Source organism: Zootoca vivipara, chromosome 8, assembly GCF_963506605.1.
Source record: "Zootoca vivipara chromosome 8, rZooViv1.1, whole genome shotgun sequence".
Taxonomy (NCBI): domain Eukaryota; kingdom Metazoa; phylum Chordata; class Lepidosauria; order Squamata; family Lacertidae; genus Zootoca; species Zootoca vivipara.
The window spans coordinates 51,177,436-51,202,563 of record NC_083283.1 but is presented as its reverse complement, the minus strand read 5'-3'; the positions used below and the strand labels follow the sequence as shown (position 1 = coordinate 51,202,563).

The window sequence follows — 25,128 nt, the reverse complement described above, 5'->3', positions numbered from 1 at the left end:
ACTTGCTGAGATTCTATCATGTTCCTGAAACTCGGGGTGCATATACACACATAAAAAGCACATGACTTCCCCCAAAGAATCCCAGAAATTATTATTTGTTAAGATGCAATTGTAGCACTGTGAGAGGTAAGCTATAGTTCCCATGATTTTTTGAGGGAAGACATGTGAAAATGAAGTTCATCCTAATTCTGCGATACTTTGTTTCTGAGGAGGCGAAAAGATCCTGAAAACCATGTGACTCACACATAGGGCTGTGGGGAGGATCTCATTCTGTTTGCACTTTAATGAGAAACAGCTACTACCACCTTAGGGTAGAGGTGAATTTGCCACAACCCAACTTCCCTGGGAAGAAGACTCAGAATGGCTTTGCCCTTGGAAGGAGTTGGGGAAGGGTCCAAAAATGCATGCATTAATGAAAAAACCAAAACAGAAATGTGCCTGGGTAAAAATTACTTGCAAAAATATGTGTTAAAAAAAACCCAATACAAAACTATTTATTAGGAGAAATTGACTAATTCACTAATGTTGTGGGTTGTTGTTTTTCTCTCTCAAAACAGATTAAAAAATTTGATGAAAATGTGGAGAACTGAATTTAAGATCAGAAAAATGAGGACATGAAATTAGAAGGTACATCCATCTTTACTCAAACATGTGGGTAATAGGCTTCACATGTTTCTGGTATAAAGAGGGTAATTGTGGTAGCAGGGACTACATGGCTCCCTCCACTGACATCATTGCGCCCATCATAACCTCTGCCAATAGGGAGCCTGCTCTTTGCCTGAAGTCTCCTTGCCCATTGTTGAACCCTAAAGGACCAAGGTTCTAAATCATGTATTATTTCTGCTGAATAAGTTATGGTGAATACAGTGACTGAAAAATCAGGAGCAGTGGGAGGCATGTGGATGTGGAGACAGGACTTCACAGCTCCTGCCTTCATGTTTAGTCTCTTCCCATGAGCAACACATAAATGAGACTTCTGAAGTATTTCTTTTCAGAACAGAGAATGTGTATTCCGACCACAATTTTTAGGGTGCCTGTTTCTTGTTGCACTCATTAGAATCAGCAAAAAATGCTTCGTTCATATCCTAGGCACCTGCATTTCAAAATGAATTTTGGGTAGGTAGAATGTGACAATGGAATCTACTTAAAACATAATGGCTTGGTTGCACAATAGGCATTACCAGGCTTAATACGTAAGGTGAATTAACTGAAAGATTATTTTCCTTTATGTGGCAAATGTGTCTGTGTGGCGTTTACACATTTCCCAAACAAAGAAAGGCAGGGGGAGGTTGACTTTATGCTTTTTGTGTTTCTAATCAAAAACCTGTGGCTTTATTCTACTTCCTTTCTTTCAAGAGGAGAAAGTCTTTCTAATGGCGAAAATTGAGCCTTCAGTTTGACGGAGAATCAATATTTGTTCTGCTTTGTAAGAGTTACTTTTTGTCTTCCCACAGATGCATATTGATTGAAAAGGAAATTTCAGCATGCATTGTTACAAATGGCTCTCACTCGCACTGACCCTGGCTCAGCTTGGGCCCTGTTTTCCCTGTACGCACAAGTGTAACACCAATGACTTGGAGCAAGCATTTGTGAGACGTCGGAGAGTGAAACATGGTGGGGTTCGGAGCCTGCTGGTTGTACAGGAAGAACTGATGTTAACACATCCTTTGAAATCAGGCCAGGTACAGTAACTCTTTCTGTGGGAGGTTTAACATCTCACTGAGGTGTTGATTAGTACCTGCTTTCTTTTCTAATTCTTCCCTCAATCTGGCCTTGTGAAAGAACAGTCTCCTTGAAGCCTTTCTTCTGAGATGCGCAGCAATATACACCAATGCCCAAAGAATAAGCGCCATCTTTGCCCTTCTCATACGGTTTAAAGATCTGCTCCATATTTTCAAAGCTGTTTTAGCATCAAAGAATCTGAAAGATCTCCTGACCAGGTTTTACTTGGGACCGGAGCCTCTTTCTGTGCATGTGCTGGACCTGGTCAGAGAGCCATGTAAGGTTCTGTGTTAGGACTGTCAAATAGGCAGGATCATCCACAGGTCAGAATGACAACTCAGGATTCAGTGTGCAGCCAGCTTTTTCATTCAGAAAAGGAAAGCACAGCAGAGTTCACTGAGGCTCAACTGCCCTAGTTGAAGACGTCGTTGGGGCTGGCATCTGCCCCCTCCTTCCCTTTTTAGCCCTTTGCCTCTGGACTCCTCCCAAGCAGACATAAACTATGGTGAGGAGGAGGGACCCCTCCTCTGGGCCTATCTCACCTGTTGCTCAGCAATGTGCAAGGCTCTTCGTGATCTTGGTGTCAGTGGAGGAGGAGAGGCCACTGTAGAAGGCTGGCATCTCCCACCACTCTTCATTATCCAGCCGGTCCTTCAACAGTTTGACACTAAAGTTGGTATAAATAACTTAAAACCATATTTGGTTTAGGCCACTTCTCAGCATTTCCCTGGCTCCTTGAAGGACCGTACAAACTCAGAATTGAATTCCCTATGGGCTGAGGTATCCAATCATAGTAGTATAACTTGAGGATTGGTATGTACATATTTCTGGACTTTTATCTGGGCTGTTACAGCACAGGGAAATGCACTGTGCAATTAAAAAATAGTATCATGCTGTATTGACAAAAGTGTTTTGAAATTCCCTTCCATCTTCCGAAAAGAAAGAAAGGACTCATTTATCAACATCTGGCAACTTGCTTAGGCTTTTTTTTTTTTTTTTTGCATTGCATCAGAACAGACACACTGAGCAGCAATGCAGCTTACCAACACTATTTAGATTGATATTCTCTTACATTAAGTGGCATTTGATTTACCCCTCATTAATTTTTAATGAAGCAGATTAATACTAAATCCTTTTTACCAGTAAGAAAGCACCGGGAACCGGCACAGTTCATTATGTTAACGTGACTTGGGCACAATAAGCAATTATTTTTCACCCTGTTTGAAAATGCATATGATGCCCGGTAATTTTCTTAATGATTCTTTCCTCTTCTTCTTTATTGCTGTTATTTAGTTACTTAAAAAACAAAACCCAAATCAAAACAAGAGAAGAAAAACACACAACGGCAAAGCCATTTTTAATTTCTCCATCTTGCATCCTTTTCCTGTAAGGCAACTTTTGAGCTGAATGAATGGCAAAAAAAAGTTTAACCACTAATTAACGGGCACTAAAATTTAATTGGGCCCAAAGGATGAAGTGCTCAAAATTCATTAATTACTTTTTACAGCTTTTCAAAGCAAAAACTCTGGAAGTATGATGTCTCATTTCAAAAGGAGACAACAAGACAATCCCTTTATATTCTGTGCATCTGCAAATATGGGTCACTTTTTTTAACAGAAAGGTCACAAAAATGTGATCAGCTTTCAGAAAGTTTGCTTTTTAAAACAAAACCAAAAGAGCAATATGAAAAAGCAAATATGGATTTTAATTTGCAGGCTGTAATGCGATGCAAAGGGCCTCTGTTTATAGGAAGCATTTCCCGGGTACCTTTGCCCCTCCTTTCTGTCATCAATGCAATTAGAAACTGCTTCTGAAGTTTCTCCTTAAATATATAAGCCTAAAAAAGTTGTATTGAGGCCTCATGTGCACTGTGCATTCAAAGCAGTATTATAGCGCTTCAAACAGAGATGCCTTCCTCCAAAGATTCATGGGAATTGTAGTTTGCTGATGGTGCTGAGAGTTGTTAGGAGACCACTGTTCCTCTTACACAGGGGTCCCCAAACTTACCCGGCTTTGGGCCGGTTGCCCGCCACGCCGATTGCGTGGTGGACCGGAGGGTGGGGGAGTGCACGCGGGGGCGTGGGAATGCACGGCTGTGTGCACCCATGCACATGTTCAAATGCTATTTCTGGCACACTCCCGACCTGGAAAGCACAGGAAATAGCTTGTGCGCATGTGCAGAAGCCTCCTCCGACCTGGAAGTACACCGCAAATGATGCCTGCGCGTGCACACAAGCTATTTCTGTCGCTTTTCTGGGTCAGAAGTCGGCAGCCACGCCACACCTTGCTGGTAAGAGCAGGCGGCGGCAGCGGGCGGGGGGGGTCCCCGGGGGCTGCATAAAAGAGCCTCGGGGGCCGTATGTGGCCCCCGGGCCATAGTCTGGGGACCCCTGCTCTTACAGTTCCTAGAATTCCATGGGAAGAGCGATTGATTTAATCAAGATGGCTGGTGTTTCTCAACTTTGGGAACTGAAGTTGAATATATAAAGATTGTTTGATATATATTTGGATTTTCATTAGCACCTCATATCATTTGAATTTTCATTAGCACCTCATATCATTTAAATTTGTCATATCTGATGAACTTGCCTTTTTTCACTGATGCCATACTAAGGAGAAGATTTCACCATGCTAATATAGATAATGATGGATACCATATCCAAATACTTGTCATTTGGTCTTCACAAGAATTATCAATCAATCAATTACTGTAATTAATCACACTCCAAATCACCATTTCAAGATTATTTACAATAAAAACAACCAAAACAGCAAATAAGTTTAAAACAAAACTAAAATTGTACAAAATAGACATTTGTGACAAAGACCCATTTATTCAGCTGTTAAAGTCTGTCAGATCAAAAATGCCTTTAGTTGTTTCCAGAAAGTTCTTTCCAGATATTTGGGCACCTTTTGTATCTCAACTGCTAAATCATGGGACATTCGTGAAATTCTGCAACTGTTTCTATTACAAGGAGAAAATTCTGCTAATTACGAAAATAAATTGTGCAGACTCCATTTGCTTTGCAATCAGAATGACATACTACAATCTCATTCAATTTGGTATGAATCAATACATTAAAGGGATTGCTGACCTTATTGGGGGAAACTGACTTGACATTAAATTTGATAAGGTTTGCTTGTTTGAATCCTATCTGGAGATCAGCTTGTTACTCATTATTCTTGCAGCTGAAATCTGATGTAGATAAACAAGACAATTCCCTGGCTGATAATGGACCACATTTCTTGGATGAGCCCTATGAAGCTACTGTTCCCGAAATGTCTATAAGAGGTGCTGTGTGTTGTACTTTAACCTTGTATTGATTCTACATGTGTTTGTGTTTATGAAGTAGGCTGCTGCAGCTAGATTATTTCATATTTCTAAAAAAAATCCAAATTTGAAAAGATTCTGGACTTTAAATATGTGCAAACCAATGTGGTTTCTCTAAACCAGCATTTCTAATCATCACATCCCTCTCATTCCTATAAGCCTCGTTCCATGCCCAATGAGCATGGGATGCCTTTGCCCAGCAATGCTGTGGCCCATAGATTGCAGCAAAATACTGGGCAAAGTTACATAAAAATACCAAATGAGAACACAAAACACAATAAAACAAGCAAACCCTCCTCCCACAAACATATTTAAAAGGCCATACAATCTTTTATCAACCAAAGGCCAGGTTATGGAGTAACAATATGTAATGAAAGGGCCAGAAGAGTAAATTCCACAAATGGGGAGCCACTGCAGAAAAGGCTCTTTGCCACATAAGCTTCCCACAGCCAAATCAGAACAAATGCTCAAAAAGAGTGGACACTGTATAACCCTTGAGTAAGCAAATCAGTACATTGTACGAGTCTTTAATCGTACATTGTCTGTATGAGTCTTTAATCTCTGATTTGGTTTTATTTTTCTGTTTTCTCCATCGGAACATCTCTTTTGGACTAGTTTGCTTCCTGAGATCTAAATTGTAGCTTGTCTAGATCACACCCTTCTTTTTTTGGGGGGGGGTTGCAAAAGGATAGGAGATATACTAATTTAAATCTGGTTTAACTGGTTAAATTAAGTTTGAACTTCTTTTTTAAGCGCTTCCTTCCTAGCACTCAGTTGCTATCTCACATTCACACAGTCTCTTCAGGACTCTTCAAATTATATAGCTTCTCCAGCAAAATATTTAGCTCTAATTGAGCTTCAAGAATCAATATCTGTATTAACATGATTGCACATTAATTTATTATTTAGTACACTTTCTTACTTCCCCACTATAGACAGCATTTACATTTTCTTCAGGTTTTAAATACATGTGTTATACTAAATTAAAGTGTAACAGGAAATAGAGTGGTACCTCAGTTTTCGAACGCAATCCATTCTGGAAGACCATTCGAATTCTAAAACATTCAGAAACTGAAAACTCAATAACTGACAGCTAGGCCTTAGGATCTTGCACTCAGTGGAAGCTGCGTGGCATGTTCAACCTTCGAGGTGTATTCGAAAACCAAAGCATTTACTTTTGGGTTTACGGCGTTCGAAAACTCTTCCACAAATACAATGCTATGATCTCTGTCCCCACCCCCTGCTAGTTGGTACTTTCCATGAGTGTAATTCATATAGTTTAAATGTCTATAGACACAATGCATTTATAAAAATGAGCAAGATTTGAGTGCAGTGGTCATACTTTATATTTCAGTGGGTTTAAGATCTGATTTAAAAATTTATCCATATAGTTTTTCTGCAATTTCCATGATATTCTTATTTATACCACTGTCTAGCAGCAAATTCAGGACATATTTTATTATCGCATTCTTATTCCATTCATGGGATCCATGGTTCTCTCCTTCCATCAACTCTGACAGGTTGTTGTACTGTACCAAAGTCACCCAGTGAGTGATAGTAACATTCCAGTTTAAACACTGTAGCCTGATAGTCACACATGAAATTGCTGTATTTTTGAAATTGCTGTATTATGTTGCCACATTACTAGCATTTTCCTGAATGGCCTTATGAGTCTGCAAAAAAGCTGAATATCCATCTGGTTATTGTAATGCAGATTTCAGAATTGTTCTTCTCGTATTACCTCAGGAGCATATAAACATATGTAAGTAGCAATCCAGTTTATGTGCCATATGTCTAGCCTCATGAGCTATTCAGTGCCTCATAGGCCATTCAAACAAATCACATGATTAAAGCCACACAAAAATAAGGTTATAATAGTGGGTGTTATCTAAGGATTATCTTCTTAGTAGTGACTTCCTTTTTACTTAAACCAAGTCACAGCCAAAATATGCTAGGAATGGGGAAACTGCAGCCTTCCTGAAGTTATTTGACTCCAATTCCCATCAGCCCCAAACAGCATGGCCATTGGTCAGTGATGATGAAAGTTGTAGTCCAACAACCTCTGAAGGCCCACAGGGTAGACATAAATGACTTAAATGATGTGGTCCCACAGAAGATTCCAACCAGATAAATTTAATACTCAGTGCTGCTTTCTTAAGTAATAGTATACAAATAAGTTTGCAGGTGAGATACAACACAGAAGCCATTAGTTTGGGACATTTCTTTTTATGCCATGAAAGCAGCCAGATTCCCTATCAACATATTTACAGATAATGTTACAGCTTTATATAGGCATCTAAAAGTCCTCAGGGTGCTGCTGACTAATTTATCCGAGAAACATGCCGTTGTAGTGGAATGTCTTGGGATAAGATGTGATAATGTGATTCTATGATAGAAAGTGGCTGGAGGTCTTGCGTGCCCCAAGAGAGGTCGATTTGTATTTGTATTTAGGAGTTAGGAAAGAAATGAGTTAGACATAAACACTGCATTATAAAATGAGAAGCTCTGACGAATATTTCCTTCATGGGTATAATCTTATGAAAGGCCTGTGGGGATGGTGTCAGATTTAGATCTAGGATATTGCCAGCTCCCAACCAGAGACAAAATTGTCTTCTCTAGATGGATTGCACTATCTGTTATTCAGTGGAAAATGCTCATTACCAACCTCAAGGATATAAAAAGCTATCAGAATCCTGTTGTGTGTCTTGCCTACATTGCTTGTTTTGAGTTTATTTCTTTTAAGCCGCACCACAGGCATTAAATTAAGGACTGATGCAGTGCTCCTGGTTTGGTGGTGCCGTTGTTTTTAATATGGAGTCCTTTATTAGCTCTTAAACCTGTAGCCAGTGGAAAATTAAGAGAGCATCTCGCATATGTACGTACACATGTGTGTGAAAAACAAAGTGTAAAACAGGAATGGGAGAACTGTGGCTCTCAATATTTTGCTGGACTTCAGCTCCCTTCAACCACAGCCAGCATAGTCAAAGGCCAGGAATGATAGGAATTGTAGCTGAGCAACATCTAGAGGGCCACAGGTCCCATGTTGTTGTTGTTTAGTCGTTTAGTCGTGTCCGACTCTTCGTGACCCCATACTCCTGCTTTAAAGGTATGGCCAATTAAAAACAACTGCAGTGGTTGCCAGCTCATTTCTGGACTGAATTTAAGGTGTTCAAATTAGTGCTTAAAGCCCTAAATGACTGAGGCCCTGAATAGCTGAAGACCATGTCATTCCCTACAGACCCCTTGGTGTTCAGATCAGCATAGGCAGGCTTTCTCAAACTTGGCCCTCCAGATGTTTTGAGACTACAATTCCCATCATCCCTGACCACTGGTTCTGCTAGTTAAGGATCATGGGAGTTGTAGGCCAAAACATCTGGAGGGCTGAGTTTGAGGAAGCCTGGCATAGGGAATACTCTTGGCTGTCCGACCACCCTCAGAAGCTTGGGGGGTGGCCCTGGGGAGGGCATTTTCTGTGGCAGCCCCTATAATGTGGAACTCCCTTCTCAAACAGGTGCATCTTCATTGCACAACTTTTGGTGGATGTGCCTCTTTAGACTGGTTTTTGAGATGTCTATTTTGAGAGGGACTTAAAGCTGCTGAGCCCTGGCTGACGCAAGGCTCAGCCAGGAAAGCCCAAGATCTACCAAATCCAAACTCTAATCCAGCCAGATCATGGGTCTGGATTACATTACTTACCTTACTTAAATTCCACAGAAATGTATAGGATTGTGCTGTCGGTGGAGTTTTGTTTCCATTTGTCCAAAGGCCATAGTAGAAATCTAAAATAATGCAATACATAAAATGGTTAGTTTACACATTGTTACCATGGGCAAAATGCAATCCAAAAGTAGCTGTCCTTGCAGTGATATGGGAGGCATTCACAGTAAAAATTCAGTAAAAAGCAGGACAAGATTTAGATTCTGCTAGGCTTTGCAATCTCATAAAAAATGAGACAGGCAGGTTTTCAGGTAAATAATTCCAAAAGCTGAGTGTCTCTGTAAAGAGATCCACTATACTTCGGTAAAAAAAGGGTCACACACAAAAGAGGATTTCATCTACACTTTAAAGGAATATGGTATTTATTTATATATGGAATAAAGCATGTAAACTAACCCTAACCCTCACTTTCAGTAACAGGATCTTGAAAAGAAAGTATCTTTATGTTGCCTAGATGTCTATATACATATAGAAACATTAACAAACATTGAGTAACTTTTTTACATGGCTAGCTATAGTAAAAAAGCCTTTCACTCAACACTTCCACAGGTACTTCGGTGATTCAGGTTACAGCTATAGCTCCAACAGGGGCCCGCCTGCTTTACAGTATCCCTTCTGAACAACCCTATTTTTCTGTGGAGCCAACAACAGGTATTGCTGGTTATGGATATAAGACTCTTGAGTATCAGTAATGCACAACATGGGTGTGAAGAACCTGTATAACCAATAATTTCCCTTTGATGTTATATCTGTATTTGTATTGAATTAAAAGAACTGGGTTAGATCCAGATTTCATTTAAGATTAAATGCACATAATGGAGCTGCAGGAAGATGCTGCCTTTTCCCCATGGTGGCCCCTGCTCCCATGCTCCACTGAGGACTGGGGACCCTGCAAAGATAATCTCACTCCTTATATACCAAATTGATCACTTTGCTCTGCTTGTGAGGGGCCCCTGCAGATATTATCTTTCAGGAGGTCCATTCCGCACAATGTAGGCATCGGGTCTTAAGTTGTGTGATCACTGCCCTTTGGAATCCCCTCCAGGTGCCATCTCTGTTGCCCTTTCAGTGCCTACTCTGTACTCAGATTGTGGTGACAAAGATGAAGGTGGGAGGAAGGATGACTCTTCTTCTTCTTCTTCTTCTTCTTCTTCTTCTTCTTCTTCTTCTTCTTCTTCTTCTTCTTCTTCTTCTTCTTCTTCATGGGACTTTGTGCATTTGTCCCAGCTGTAACAAGCTTCCATATACGAATTGCTCTTAAAAACACACAGCTGGGTACATTTTTAAGAGCAATTCATATAGAACAGGCATCCCCAAACTTCGGCCCTCCAGATGTTTTGGACTACAATTCCCATCATGCCTGACCACTGGTCCTGTGGTCATGGGAGTTGTAGGCCAAAACATCTGGAGAGTTGCAGTTTGGGGATGCCTGATATATGCCTGATATAGAAGCACAGCTTCTAAAACAACAGATACTAACCCTGATTGCTTTGATTGCACTTCTCACCAGCTGCAGGTAGAGAGTGACTGTTTTTTCCCCAAACAGGCAACTGGGCTCTTAGAACAGGGAAGGAAAAACTTGTGGTACTGCAGATGTTATTGGATTCCAGCTCCCATCAACACAAGTCTATGTGTTTGGGGATGATGGGTGTTGTAGTTTAATAATCTCGGAGGGGGGAGATTACAGGTCATAGTACTAATTCAGCAGTACCTTCAGATTTCAAAACAGCTGGGGCTATCAGAATACCCTTTCTTTTTGTACATACAAAGGCAGAGCCAGAGGCTATCCAATCATGGAAACCCTCTGTGCATGCAAAGTGTCCTTTATAGACTGGGGCAATGGTATGATAAAATATTCTCATGCGTTGGGGTGAGAAAAATAGTTTGAACTTTAAGACTCCAGGGCTGTACATGCTAGCCAGCCTGCAGGTCTCATTGGCATCTAACTGTGCTGTAAATATTGTATGTTTTGCAGGGGTAGTAAGAACGGCTTATCCAATGGACAGAGAAACACAGGATCAGTGCTTTGTTGTCATTCAAGCCAGAGTTGGTGAAGCAGGTGTCCCTACAGCTACCACAACTGTAACTATCAACCTCTCTGATGTTAATGACAATCCTCCTCGATTTCAGCAGAGTGAGTAAAATGTCTCCTGGTTCAATTAAAAAAAAATGTTGGGAGCAAATTATTATTATATAAACATAGTCCCTATGTTTAAATAGCTATCAAAAATAAAAGCATTGAGCAACCTGTAAAGAAAACACAGTCAGAAAACTGCAACTGTTTCTTCTTTAGTTGTATGACCATCACCAATGTAAGCAGCTTCTTCATTTGAACAAAGAGTTCTCCCAATAGTCACCCTGTGAAAATGTTTAGAGTGTACATGGAGAATCCTGAAAAAATATTTTTCTTCACTGTTGCTTTAGTGTCATGTACCTCTCCGCTATGTCTTCCCCTTCCCTGAATGATCCAACCAAACAGGGATTGCCTAATACATTTGATTATGTAAGAATACCACAGAGCCACTTAGATTTGACTGCATCACAAAGGCAATTCAGAATAAGGTCCAGGAGCATCGCTTTAACCTTCAATGGGTGTTAGAGAGAGAACCATGCTACAAATATTATTATTTTTCCATATTGGTACAGTGATACCTCGGGTTACGTATGCTTCAGGTTACAGACACTTCAGGTTACAGACTCTGCTAACTCAGAAATAGAACCTTGGGTTAAGAATTTTGCTTCAGGATGAGAACAGAAATTGTGTTCTGGCAGCGCGGCGGCAGCAGGAGCCCTCATTAGCTAAAGTGGTGTCTCAGGTTAAGAACAGTTTCAGGTTAATAACGGACCTCCAGAATGAAATAAGTTCTTAACCCGAGGTACCACTGTATTTCCCATTGCTGAAAGAGGAAGCATCTCTTTTGGGAGGAGGTAAAACTCACACAAAACATGTTCCCTGCCATTTTGTCTCAGCCTCATCACTTTCTCTACAGATATTTAAAATAGAAAGAAACTCTTACTTTGAACACCTAATACAATTTCCACCTCTCTTGGGGATAGCAGCCTATATTTTTGTAACTACTGTTGATATACCGACAAGGATAAAATGAGGTTTTGCTAAGGACAAAAATCCTCTGAGGACCAACTAATTAAGTGATAAATATAAACTGAGTAACTTGGGACCAACACATCTCAGTCCAATCTAGCAGGCAAGGCATAGCACACCTTGGGTTTTTAATAACAGAAAACCTGTAATTTATAGTTTTCACTACTTGGATTCTCTAAAAGCTTATCAGGTGTTCCTCAGTAAAAAAAAAACCACAGTCATGACAAAATGTGTTTCCCTAAAAGACAGGCAGCCTGCAATTTTCTCTCCTCTCCTACAATGCTGCAAACACTTTTCTCATGTGCAGGGTGGTGCTGAGTATAATTTAGGGTGCACTTTCAGTTCAAGTAGACAATGGTGAGATCCAGCAGTCCTGATCAGTACAGTGAATGGTGTGCACATGTAATGACATTTCCTTCAAACCTTCTCCACAGTTTCCTCAAAAGACAAAGTGGTCTGGAATAAGTCACAGAAGGTGGAATGTTTGCTTTAAACTTTAATTTTAGTGGGTGCTAGGTTGCTCCTTTGCAATGAAAGCACAAGGAAAAATATGCTAGACATGACCTCTCCCAGTGTTTTCCTGTAGAGTTTACACAAGAACACATCATTAGAGAATGTAGAATGCATTGCTTTCAATACGAAACAACCCAAAACTGCTTAGGGACAGTTTCTGGATGCTCAGCTAATGAAATATATTGCAAAGCATCGTACATATTTCCAGTCTCCCTTAAAAATGAAGTCAGTCTTGGATGTTTCAATCACAATTAGTTGTATTTTTTCATCTCCCCTCTTTGAAATTGGTTGTTGGACAATTGATATCTCATTGTTCAATGGAGTTTTTTGTATTGCACACAAGCATGTAAGCGAACTTATAAACAACTGGAATGTTGAATTGGCTCATGAATGTTGAAACGCATGAATGGATGGTCCAAGTCAAGGCTGCCAAGCTTAACAAAAGAAAATGAGCCCATGACATAAGCTCCCCAGCCCCCAAACCATACATCTTGTGTAACAGGACAATTTTCAGAATATAAAGTGGTCTAGATTTAGTTGTTATGTTCGTGATCAAGATTGCGTTGGCAACTTCCTCTGATATTTGGCTGTTTTTTTAAGAGCGTTATGAAATGTATGCATCTGAGGCAGCTCCTGTGGGCAGCATCCTAGGCACAATCAAGGCAGATGACACTGACCTGGGAGAGAATGCAGCCATGGACTATGTAATAGAAGGAGACACTCCTCACATTGTTCGCATCATTACTAACAATGAGACTCAAGAAGGAACTGTCATATTAAACAAGGTGAGACGTCAGCCATTACTTGACAAAGAAATATCACGGAAATCATCGAAACAGACAGGATTAAGTATGTTTGCTTGTTATAGCCTTGTGTTGTTGGTCATGATGAAATATCAATGCAATATAAAGGGCTGTTTTGAAGAAGAAAATCTTATCTCAGACGTATGCCACACTCTGGCATGATCCAGGATAGAGTGGCTGTATGCAGAAAAGTATGGCCCTAGACCCACACAAATTCATGAGACCAAACATGGGACAAAGGCATTTTAATTAATACAACACCTTGCAGGAACTACAAACCAAATTAACCACATTCAGAAACACTGGTCAGCTGAGAATTTTGCCAATGGTAGGGAAGCAGCCCTCCAGACCCCCTGGGCATGTGATACAGCTGAAGGTTACGGTTCCCCAGCAAAGGATGAGGAGGAAACAATGCATTTTTTGCTGGGAGAGCCTTGAGTATGAGCTCACCATGTGTACCCAGGCCCTGTTGCCCAGTGTTCATCCAGAATATGTATGTCAGGTATACAGGGCACCTCCCCAATCCCAGCACACCTAAAACACTGGTGGATCCCTAAGATAATGCCTGAGTACACCTAAGGTTTTTTTCCTCAGCTTCCTCACATGCCCAGGCTCAATGCTCCATGATCAGCTAATCTATGCCACTCGCCAGACTGCCAGCCAAATTATTCCCGAAAAGAAGGACACCAAGAACTCTGGCCAGGAATTTCAATGTTAGGAATAAATCCTACTCGTGAGTTACAGTCAAATAAGGTATGAATTCACCATGAATTCTAAGTTGTAACACTTATTTCAAGCTACATATACTCTAGTGAATTTGAAGCTAGTTTCTTGTTTGTATTTATTTGTTCTGTTCAAGTCTGTTCTGATAGTCATACCAGAATACATACCTTATTTGACTGTAACTCACGAGTAGGATTTATTCCTAACATTGAAATTTCTGGCCAGAGTTCTTGGTGTCCTTCTTTTCTGTGTATCTACAACTAGAACTCCGATTTATTTAAAGCCAAATTATTCCCAGCAGTGTGGAGTAGGCAAACAAGGAGGTACCTTAAGGGGCAATAAAGGACTCCCCCCCCCCCAAAAAAAATCATGCTCAGCTTCTTATAAAAGGCACCTAGCCAAAACCCACACTCCATATAGGGAGGGAGCATACAACAAAATGCAAAGAGGAAGAGCTCAGGGGAGGAGCAGATTCATAAAGCCAGGCTCCAACCCAATGACTGATCATCAAAAACACCAGGAAACTAAAGGAGTAAACTTAATAGTAAAAGCAAAGAGAGGTAAGGCAAAGATGAACCATTAATATGTTTATTGTCTTTAATTCTACACTTATTATTGGTTTCCTAATGCTGAATGGAAAATATTTTACTTCCCCCCTTCCTTTTCTTACGTACAGATATTGGATTATGAGAATCAAAGCATATATAATATGAAAGTGAAAGGTTTCAACAGGCACATAGATGAGCGCTTCCTGAAAGATGGGCCATTTGAAGACACAACTTATCTTAGGATCAGAGTGAAGGATGTTGATGAGCCTCCCATTTTCACGTTAGATGAATTTGTGATGGAGATTGATGAAGGTGATCTGAATGATTCATTTGTAGGAGTTGTGAGTTCCAGAGATCCAGACAGTGTCAACAGTTCAATCAGGTGTGGCTTCAAGAGATACATCTACAGCTGAGATTGTAATAGATTCTTGAATAACACTGAAGACAACAGCTCAAATCTAGACCTGTATGTGCCGTCTGAGAGGTGTATGGCACTCCCCCATTAATTTCAGTTGAGGCTCTCCTGTTTGTGTTTAAAATGGTGCATTTATGGAGCTTTGTTTCCCTTAAATACGATGGCAAAGCCTTGCAACAGGGGGACCTTTGTGTGCAAATCCAAACTCTGCACATTCATTGTTTAGTTGCACATTTGCTGTTTGGAAAGAACTGCTGATTTATAAATATAACTGCTTTTATAGTTTGTGAAGTAAAGTGAATCCTGGAAAAGAAAATGGAGTTATTAAACAATACAAACATTTTGAAACAGAGTTACTTCTCATGTTTTCTTGGCTGCCACGAATCTGATAAAAATTACTTATTTGGACAGGTATTTTGGGATGCATGATTTCTTTCAATAGCAGCTGCTTTTCATGGCTTATCTAATCAGGAGTGGCACATCCCATTTTGCCAATTTAGGTAAAATGAGAAGTGCTGCCCTGCCCCCCCCCCACTGGCAGAGAAGCACCAGCAGCAGCGCCACTGATTTCGAAAAGATCTCACCCAAATATCATGAGATCTCATGCACTCTGCAAAATCTCATTGTAGGGGTCCCTATCATGGGATCTGTGGGCACCAGTTTACCTGTCAGCATTTCCAATAGTATCTGCAAAAGATCTCAGTAAATATTTCCTCAAAAATCCACAATATATGAGATTGTTTGCTGTTCCTGCTCAGTTCCTGTTTGCACTGGCCCAGCCTCTGTGCCAATGAACATGTCATCTGAACAGAGGAGAAGTCCAAATAATTCATCTCAGTGACGGAGATGAATTGTGGTGGCTGGTGTAGGTGCCTTTTCTTCATTGATGAGGGGCATGCCCACACCATTTTATGGTCTTGTTCCATTTTATGGTCTTGCTCCAGTAAGAGCTGTTTGACAGTGGAATTTGCTGCCAAGGAGTGTGGTGGAGTCTCCTTCTTTGGAGGTCTTTAAGCAGAGGCTTGACAGCCATCTGTCAGGAATGCTTTGATGGTGTTTCCTGCATGGCAGGGGGTTGGACTGGATAGCCCTTGTGGTCTCTTCCAATTCTATGATTCCATTTTTTCTGTTGTTTTAGTTGTGGCAACCATTATGCCATGTCCCCATGGTAGCCATTTTGTGTTACGCTTTGCCCTCTCTGCAAGCATTTTCTCAAAATGTCAAATGACCCCACATTTGGTGACACCTGCTTTAAAGTAAGCCATTTTTTTAAAACAAAAAAATGATCTTTGAGTGCCCCCTTTCCAAGGGTACAGAAAAAAATATCCAGGTTTTTTGTGTTTTGTTTTTGGAGGGGGTGCTGGAATACTGTAGGGAAGCTAAGAAGGTGGTCTTTTAAGTAGGAAAACCTTATTCTGTCTTACAAAACAGTTTGTGAAAAGCAAGCCCAAAGGTGTTTTCCCTCACTTCCTGGCAACGCTATTTTCTGACCTTTTCTTTTTATTTTAGAGAATTGGGATACATCCTATCAAAGGGGCTCTTTTCAGCTCTTCCTCCTTTGCTCTGCTTCTTTGACACGGCATCAAGCCAACCATGATGAAATAAATGTACGGTTATATCCCAACTAAGTTGCCAGTGTTACTCATTTCACAAGTGGCACTTTGCTGTTTCTTTTGAATGGAGTCACTCACCTGCTGTGAGTCTGCCTGCACAATAAGAATGAATAATGCATTTTAGATTCGGTTCACATTAATATAGGTCTGAGGCATATTTAGTTTCATAGAAAGAAGCGCTTTGATCTTGGTAGCAGTGAATTTTAAATGTTTATCAGTGTACATTTTTCATGGTTTCTGAGCAGCTGGGGAACACATCCATATTCATATCTACACCACTCTCTTTTCTTCACTGACAATAGCTTATATAGCCTTGTTTCAGAAGTACCATTTTTGTTCAGTTCTTAAGAAAGTCTCCATCTCCCCCTTCCCTACTTTGATGTGCAGGTATTCTATTGTCCACAGCAAGCATTTAAAGGGATTTTTCAGCATCAATGCACACAATGGAACAATCAGTATAACCAAACCTCTGGACCGAGAGATAGCGGCTTGGCACAACATAACCGTTTCAGCCACAGAATCAAGTGAGTAAGACTTTAAGGAACCCTCTGCTTGAGCGATGGCATGAGTTCCTTGCAATTATCTTCAGGATATCTCTTCTTTCTGAACTGGGAAAATAAGCTACTTTTTCATAATTTCACCATTGCTACCATTATGTAGCAGTGCTAAAATGATGAGTTGGAAGCCAAATAATGTTTGAGCTTCCAAGTCTTGGACTCTCATGAAATATTATACCATTTTAAAAAAAAGAAAATAATGGAAACTAAAACAGTTTTAAGTTACACTGAAGCATATAAAACTGCTGTCTTGGTACAAGATCTTATGTTAAATTAGACCCCAGTTAATTTCACAGCAGATTTTTTGACTGGTATGAAATTAGCCAGGGTTTAATTTAACACCAGTCTGAAACCTGTGTCTCAAATTAATTGTGAAAGCAGGGCTTTAATCAGCTAGACTGCCATACAGTTGCAATTAAATCAGGAAAGCATTCCTTATATAGATATCACCTGTCAGTTTTGTCTCAAAATCAAATGCAAATTGCCTCGTTTGTGCGCTCACTTACAGGTCACCTTGCCTTTGGGAAGTAATTCCAAAAAATCAAAAATGTAAATCTGGAACAGTGTGCCAGAAACTTAGTGCCTAGCAATAAAAAGAGTAAATGAAAACCACAAGGGAACAATTTCAGATAACTTGAGATTGTCTTGTCAAAAAGATGAGCTGTGGGCTTTTCATTATAAAGGATAATGCACACACAAATTAAATCATACCAAAATAAAAATTACTTACAGTATGGAAAAACTATACATTTTTTAAAAAAAGAATCCTAATAGATTTTAAACTGAGTTCAGTTTAACTCAAATAATATAGCCTATTTTTTCCCTTCCATCTTGCAACATTCCACGAGAAATTCATTTTCACTTTTGTCTGTTTCCTTTAAAGAAACAACACAGAATGACAATAAAGAGATCTTATTCATGTAATATCCTGAATAATACTCAGTAGTCTGCATTATCTGTCTCTACATATCTCCCATCTTTTTCTGAAATCAATAATTCTCACAAAATTCCAATTTTAGAAAGTCTTGGATCACTGTATACAATGGTTTGTAGACGCTGAAAATCAGAATAGATTTAGGGAGCAATCCTATGCACAAGAAAAGCGAGCCAACGTAGATTAAGCTGGCATAAATTTACACTAGATCCAGACCCCCATTCAGCAGTGTGCTGTTGCTGTAGCTGCTGCTCTGCTAAGCTTAGCAGAGGTGGGAGCCTTTCAGATAATGTTCTGTGCTGGGTTGCTAGGTCTTGTGACTGAGCTGAATGGGCTTAGGTTGCAGCCTAAATCCTCCCTTTCTGACCCCACCCTGTCATGCCCTTGGCTGGAACATCCCTTTTGGGGGACGTACTGAGTCCTGAATAGAATGAGCAAGTTACAGTGGTGTATATTTGGCTAAACCAGGGTTGGGGACTTAACGGTAGCTGAACCACTGCATGCTAAACTGCTCCTCCCAGAGAATCTTGCTACAGGATTGCCCCCTTAGTTACAGAAATCTCTAATAAGTACAGTTTCCCAATCCATTGCTGACCAGGAAAGCTACAGATTACTGGGCAAAGCCTGGTTGTCTGAAACTATCTAGAGATAAACTATCCAGAAAGAAGTTCTATACCTGTATGCTAGCTTTTATTTTGTTGTTCATCTGGGAAGTGATAGTTGCCATACTAATTTGGTCAATATAAAAAAAATGCATTACATAAGATGGAAAAATCTAGTTTGACATCTTTGTTCTCCAGAGGTTTTTCAAAAAACATTGAATTAATTTCTGTAACCCTACCCTCATTTCTTAAAAGCAAGTCAAGTTAGTTGTTATCAAACAGTGGCACAGCTAATTGGGGAGAAGAAGAAAATTCCTCTTTGGAACAGCAGGTGTTATGATAAAAGAGCCTAAAACATTTTGTTCCAAACAACAGAACAGAACTATTTGGCATTATTTGTTTGTCAAAAAAATGTCACAAAGGCCTTTATTCAAAATATGGATTTCATTTTTGCTTGTAATTTTATTCATTATAAATTTTATTCATTTATTCATTATAGCAGATTTCCATTGGCATGACTGACCTTGCCAATACGTCCAAGTTTTACAACCAGTTCCTGCAATCCCTTTCCTCTTTTCAACCTAAGGGAAAATCAACCTTTTCTGCTTTTTCTAAGCAATGATATGTTGACTTGTGGAACAATATCCAAAGACTAAGAAAATCCCAAGAATAAATAAAACTGTTGAAGATAGTCAATGGAGAGAATTTTAGATTTCATTTACTTGCACAAGTAAAGACAAAAAGTGGCTTCATCAAGTACTTATTGAAAATTAAGCTGATTTAAGTGTGGGACTGCAATACTCATACCTGTCTTAAGCAAAAGATTCATTTGTTCAAAAGCATTTAAAATTAGCATATCTTCTGTAAAAGAATTGCTAGAAAGAAGGAAAGTAAGAAAGCAAATTCCTTCCTTCAGTGGTTCTGGTTTTCAGTAATTCTCTTTCGCATTTGTCCATATCTCAGTTACTGCTTACTCAGTTCACTTACCTACAACATTTGTCTTAAGTCACATCAGGGAATATTTGTTTGGGGTCTTTATTCTTTAATGGCTCTTTCGCATACACAATTTGCCGCTTGTGCTGATCAAAGGAGGAACTTGCCTAAATGAACCTGCCACATGCTCTAGAATGTTGTATGTGACCCAGTCACAGGTAGTCATGGAATGCTAAGCGGTTTACCCCTATTGAAGACTCTATCAGCACAGTGGGTAACGCTATGCAAAATGACTATTATTTGTGGCATATACTAACATGCAACAGTCATATTATTTGTTCTGGAAATCAAAGGCACAGTATGTCTCACAGGAGATGTGTTCTTTTTTTTACAATAGTCACGTCTTCTAGAGCTGAACAAAGCATTCTAATGACAAAATCATATGTCATACTACAGTGTCGCACAGTAGACTATGAGCTGCCAATTTTGCCTTTTATTTATACTTACTTTTGTTTCCTTTGCTTCAGTGAACCCCAAACAAATATCGAAAGTGAACGTTTATATACATGTCCGTGATGTTAACGAACATGCGCCAGAATTTTCGGATTACTATGAGACATATGTGTGTGAAAATGCAGGTTCTGGACAGGTAAGATGAAAAAATCTTGTTGATCTCTTTTCCTCCCTGCTGAGATCTGCCAGTGCTCATCCTTTCTTGGCTGCCCGAAATTGTGTAAGATTTTCTTATTTGGACAGGTACTCTGGGATGAATGATTTCTTTCAGTGGCAGCTGATTCTAGTGGTTCATCTCATTGGAGTACATTGCATCTCCTCATCTGCATTGCTTTCTGTTTCACTTTTGTTATCACTGTGGGTGTTTGTTGACTGCTTCTTTGGAAGGCCATGAGAAAAAAAATCAGCCATATGATCCTGGGTTTTTAATCAGTGCTTGGCATCCCTTTAGATCAGGCATCCCCAAACTGCGGCCCTCCAGATGTTTTGGCCTACAAAGTGCTTTATATCATCTAATATAAAGCGGGTTGTGGTAGGGCTGTTAAGAAATTTAATATAGGGTTTGGGCTAGGGCCATGCTGAGTAATGGGGACGTGGTTATTTAAATGCATGTATTGGGATTGGTGGAGGGGGCCCCCATTTAAGCTTGTGTCCTCCATTTGCTGATCACTTTTGCCTTGGCGTTCAATCTCCCTCCCACCTGCCGCTTTCTTTTGCAGGTTTTAGCCTGACATTGCTTTGCCTCTCTAGGGGTCGCCTGTATTCAGGGGCCCAGTAGGAATTTTTCCAATTGGCTGATTGGCTTTGCCTCTTGGTTTTCGCCTACTGCGCTAGCAAATTGTCACAACTTGTTAGGTTGGCAGTTAGGCTTTTGGTTGTTGAATCGGTTGGAAGAGGGGTGTGGCATTCAGATGCCTACCCCCCCCCCACCTTTGTTGCTCCACATAGAAGTATTCCATTAAAGGAATCCCGGGGCTTACGCTCTTGTCCTTACATCCCCGCCACAGGCGGGAATGGAGGGGCCAATTATAAGAGTATGAATGTTTTTCTAACATTCTTGGAAAAAGAGAGGAGTGAATGCCTGGCCTCAGCTACCTTCTCTCCCAGGGGTGTTCACTTGACTTCCCTTTAGGAAGTTGGAGCTGGTACTGTCCAAGCGGACAGTGGTGAATCCTGTCCCAAGTGGACAGATGAAGTGAGTCCTGCCCCAAGAGGGCAGATGATGTGAGTCCTGTCCTAAGGGGACAGATGATTGAGTCCTGTCCCAAGTGGACAGATGAGTTGAGTCCTGTCCACAATGGACAGATGGAGACGGTCCTTCTTAGGGAAGGACGAATGGTTAACCAAAAGCCTAAACTAACACTCGGATTAAAATTGTATTTAAATAAAGTTGTTTCATTGTCCACTGTTGAAACTGGAACTTATATATTGGGACAGGTATGCAAATTTTGAAGAAGAAACGGAACTGGTAAAACTGTGAAATGCGACAAAAACAGAAACAACTGACTCAGGATTCGATCTGCATTGTCCTCTTACTTTCTACCTGCTTCATTCCTTGTCCTCTCAGTGCCAGGCTTCCATAATGCTTGTTTGTGTTGTTAATGAAAGCTGTAGTCCTTTTCTTTCTGTGTGTCTGTCGGCCTCCCTCCTCTCGCATTCTCTGCTGCAAGCACAGTATTACTGTGCAGGGTTCAAAGTTGCGGTTGACATTCATCAGCTGTGAAACTGAAATATAATGTCATGACTCATTTTAATCAGATACAGTTGATGAGAATTGTTCACATCCACCATCACCGGCTACCATTCCAATTACTGTCACTGAATCCAAGAGTACCCTAGACTACTCACCAGATATCTAGAGGAAGTTGAATCTAATCACTAACATGAATCCTCCTATTTTCTATATACCGCCTGCTTATGATTCACTCAAACTTAGGACTAGCTACACAGGATGTTAAAGGGGTGGCTTGCAGAAATGTCAGGGGTTTTTTAAAAATTGGAATTGGAATCAGGATTCAGACCACAGTACATAGAAAGTGGAGGTTTAACCCTTCTATTTTGACCAGAATCCTGGGGGGAAAGTCCACTATTCAGTGGTTTAAACTTTTAAGATGAGCCAGTCACTTTTATGATCTATATCAGTTATTTATCTCCTTTTGTTAATCCTGGTGCATGCCACCTTGGGATTTTTTTTTAATGAAACGTGGTATACACAGTAAATATTTTGATTTAAACGCATAATGTCCCATGTACTAGTCCTGTACTCCAGCTTCTATTGGCTCACCAGCTGTATCCAGACTACATCTGGGTCAGACATTTAAAGAAAGAAGTAAGAGCAGTACATTAAACACATACCACTTAACAGCCTCATGTTTATCTTGACTACAAAGAGGGACATGATAAGATCTCTCAAATGCCTGTTAGCTTCCACGGAAACATCACCAGCATCTCATAATAACCCATGGTATTGAAAGGTGATGTACAATGAGCAGGGAATATGTATTGATCACTCTAGAAGGGCACAAATCTCATACGAGTGCCATAGTGATGAAAACAAGAATTGTGGGGGGCCTAGAAACCAATAACAATGCTATTCAGGTGAATCATAAATGCCAAGGTCACCACACAATACATCAACTTTGCCAGTCACGCAGCAGGTGGGCCAGAAAACTGCAGGTTATAGACTGTCTAGTGTTCTCCCTTTTAAAAGGGTAGCACGTATATTTTCAGTCACTGTGCCAGTTTCTTTCAAGCAAATCATCTCCTAGTGTTTAAATAATGTGAAATTGGGCCTTATGAAAAGCCAGGATCTCGTCCCATTTCACGTATGCTCTTCCTGACCAATTTATGAAGAGGAGAAATACAGTGGTACCTCAGTTTAAGTACACAATTGGTTCTGGAAGTCTGTACTTAACCTGAAGCGTACTTAACCTGAAGCGAACTTTCCCATTGAAAGTATTGGAAAGTGGATTAATCTGTTCCAGACGGGTCCGCGGAGTACTTAAACTGAAAGTACTCAAACTGAAGCATACTTAAACCAAGGTATGACTGTAATGTGAACTGGGCCTTCATAGGTTGTGTGCTCAGATAGAGGGTTTGTTTCACACTGGAGACTAATTCCCTAGTGACTCACACCCAGTGGCAACTGATGTGCACTAGACCTGTTGGGACTTCTAAGAGGTCATGTGGTGTGGCAAGTGAGAGGGCACAGGGGCATAGGCAGCTCCTCAGCTTGCAAATATATTCCAGACACTTAAGGTTTAGCTGCTTATAAATAGGCAGCACCTAACCATACTGAAAAATGTCATATATATTTTCAGTATTGTTCTCTGCTGGGGGAAAAAAGTTGTGTAACCTCCACCTGTTCTGGTTCTTCTCCTTTCCTTCTTCTTTGCAGAGAAACTGTGGAGACTTAAAACATTGTAGTTTCATCAATACTCAGCACCTAAATGAGCAGTTGTATAGGGAAATTTGCTGGGGTAAGCAAGGTTAAGATTCAGTGGGTGTCTGGTTGAGTCGGGAGGTGCTGGAAATTTAGTTTGGTCAGACTAAGCCCTGGTTGCCCTACCTAATGGAACAGGATCTACTGATATTTCTCCAACAATATCTCAGCACTGATCCTGACCAAATATATGAACCAGGGCTAAGATTACATAAAGCCCTCTACATAGTTACCTTAAAAGTAAAAAGGGATTCTATGCTAATGTGGCTTACATCTGTTCAATCCAATGTAAGAGAGTCCATTTGTAAAATTCCCAATAAAAATCACATCCATAGAAATTTTCTTTAGTATTTATCTATACTAAATTTCTTTAGTATTTAGTATTTATCAAGATTCTGGGGAGAAAGCTGCATTTAGTAGAGTGATTGTATCCTCTTTTTGCCTTTATTTTGACTTTTGAGTGCTCTTGAACTTTTTGATTTACCCTCTGGAAATGGGTCTCTCTCTATATGTAAGTCCTTGGGACTATCATATGAAAACATAACTTGGTAATAAAAACTAAATGTAAAAGGAGATTGATTTTTCCATAACTCTATCCATCATGCTTACCAGACACTTTAAATAGATTTCCATTATACTTTTCATGTCAGTGCTCTACACCTTCCACAAACCCAGGCACAGGCTACACAATAGCTGGCTTTTTCTTACACAAACCAAGTCCAGTGGACTCCTAGCGTTGGATTCATTGGTCTGTAAAACACTTAAAAACAGGACGTGCATGAAAGGAACTCAATAAAATGAAAGTCTAATCCTTTGATAGCCATCAGATGTAACAGAGTAATACCAGTAAATTGTGTGTTACATTTACATGAATTTACACTGCCTCTCTTCAGCTTTCAGAACAAACTATAAAAGCTGGGCAATATGATCAGATTAAAACCTGACAAAACAAAGATCTTTTTTAATTAGCTGCACACTGTAATTTAACTGATTTATTATTCCCTGTCATTTCTACAGTTCTTAAAGTGCAAAGTAATTATGCCATTCACCTACACAACACACACACACACACACACACACACACACACACACACACACACACATGTAAGACTCCCATTTTATAAATTATGCTGGTTGCTACATTTCTCATTTGATAGATGCAGGGTTTAGGCTGACAGAATGTCTTTCCCAAGTCCTTGTGCAGCAGAACTTTGAATTTACATCCATACAACCTGTAGAGCATTTATCGCTTATAAACTGCTCCTAAGGTTCAAACTCCATGCAGCGGTCCCAAACTTGGAACTGCTTTAAGTGGCGGAATGTGTGATTTAAAGTACCAAGCAGAGAAATGGGTGAGACAGAGTGAATAAATATGCACACCAAACACACCATTTTACTATGTAGTTTCCTTTCCCAAGTTATTTTTTTTTCTAGTAAAATGTCTCATATCTGACTAGAGCTAGGGTAAAAATGACTTAGGGGTGGACTAAATTATCACTTGCCCTTTCCTTTAACATGATCAAGGTAGATTTGAGTTTGCTGTTATTTGGAGACACTTGTCTTTGGCTCTCTAGTCCATTCTGGGATAAGACTTGCTGCAGTAAAGCATAAATGTTCAGGACAGAGCAGTTGTCAGATTGCAAATAAATCCTATTGCTT

General features: G+C 40.1%; 1 protein-coding gene across 2 annotated transcripts in view; it reads left to right on the top strand.

The window, feature by feature from the left end:
* The window catches only part of LOC118090306 (cadherin-19), a 68,335-nt gene that overhangs the window by 25,434 nt on the left and 17,773 nt on the right, over positions 1 to 25,128 (top strand). For both annotated transcript variants that reach the window (XM_060277921.1, XM_060277922.1), the window contains exons 2-10: positions 558 to 627; positions 1,455 to 1,682; positions 4,912 to 5,014; positions 9,320 to 9,421; positions 10,746 to 10,904; positions 12,987 to 13,171; positions 14,589 to 14,842; positions 16,876 to 17,012; positions 20,042 to 20,163. In XM_060277921.1, the coding sequence (XP_060133904.1) occupies positions 1,485 to 1,682; positions 4,912 to 5,014; positions 9,320 to 9,421; positions 10,746 to 10,904; positions 12,987 to 13,171; positions 14,589 to 14,842; positions 16,876 to 17,012; positions 20,042 to 20,163 (1,260 nt within the window). In that variant the 5' untranslated portion in view covers positions 558 to 627; positions 1,455 to 1,484. The remainder of the gene's footprint in view (positions 1 to 557; positions 628 to 1,454; positions 1,683 to 4,911; positions 5,015 to 9,319; positions 9,422 to 10,745; positions 10,905 to 12,986; positions 13,172 to 14,588; positions 14,843 to 16,875; positions 17,013 to 20,041; positions 20,164 to 25,128) is intronic.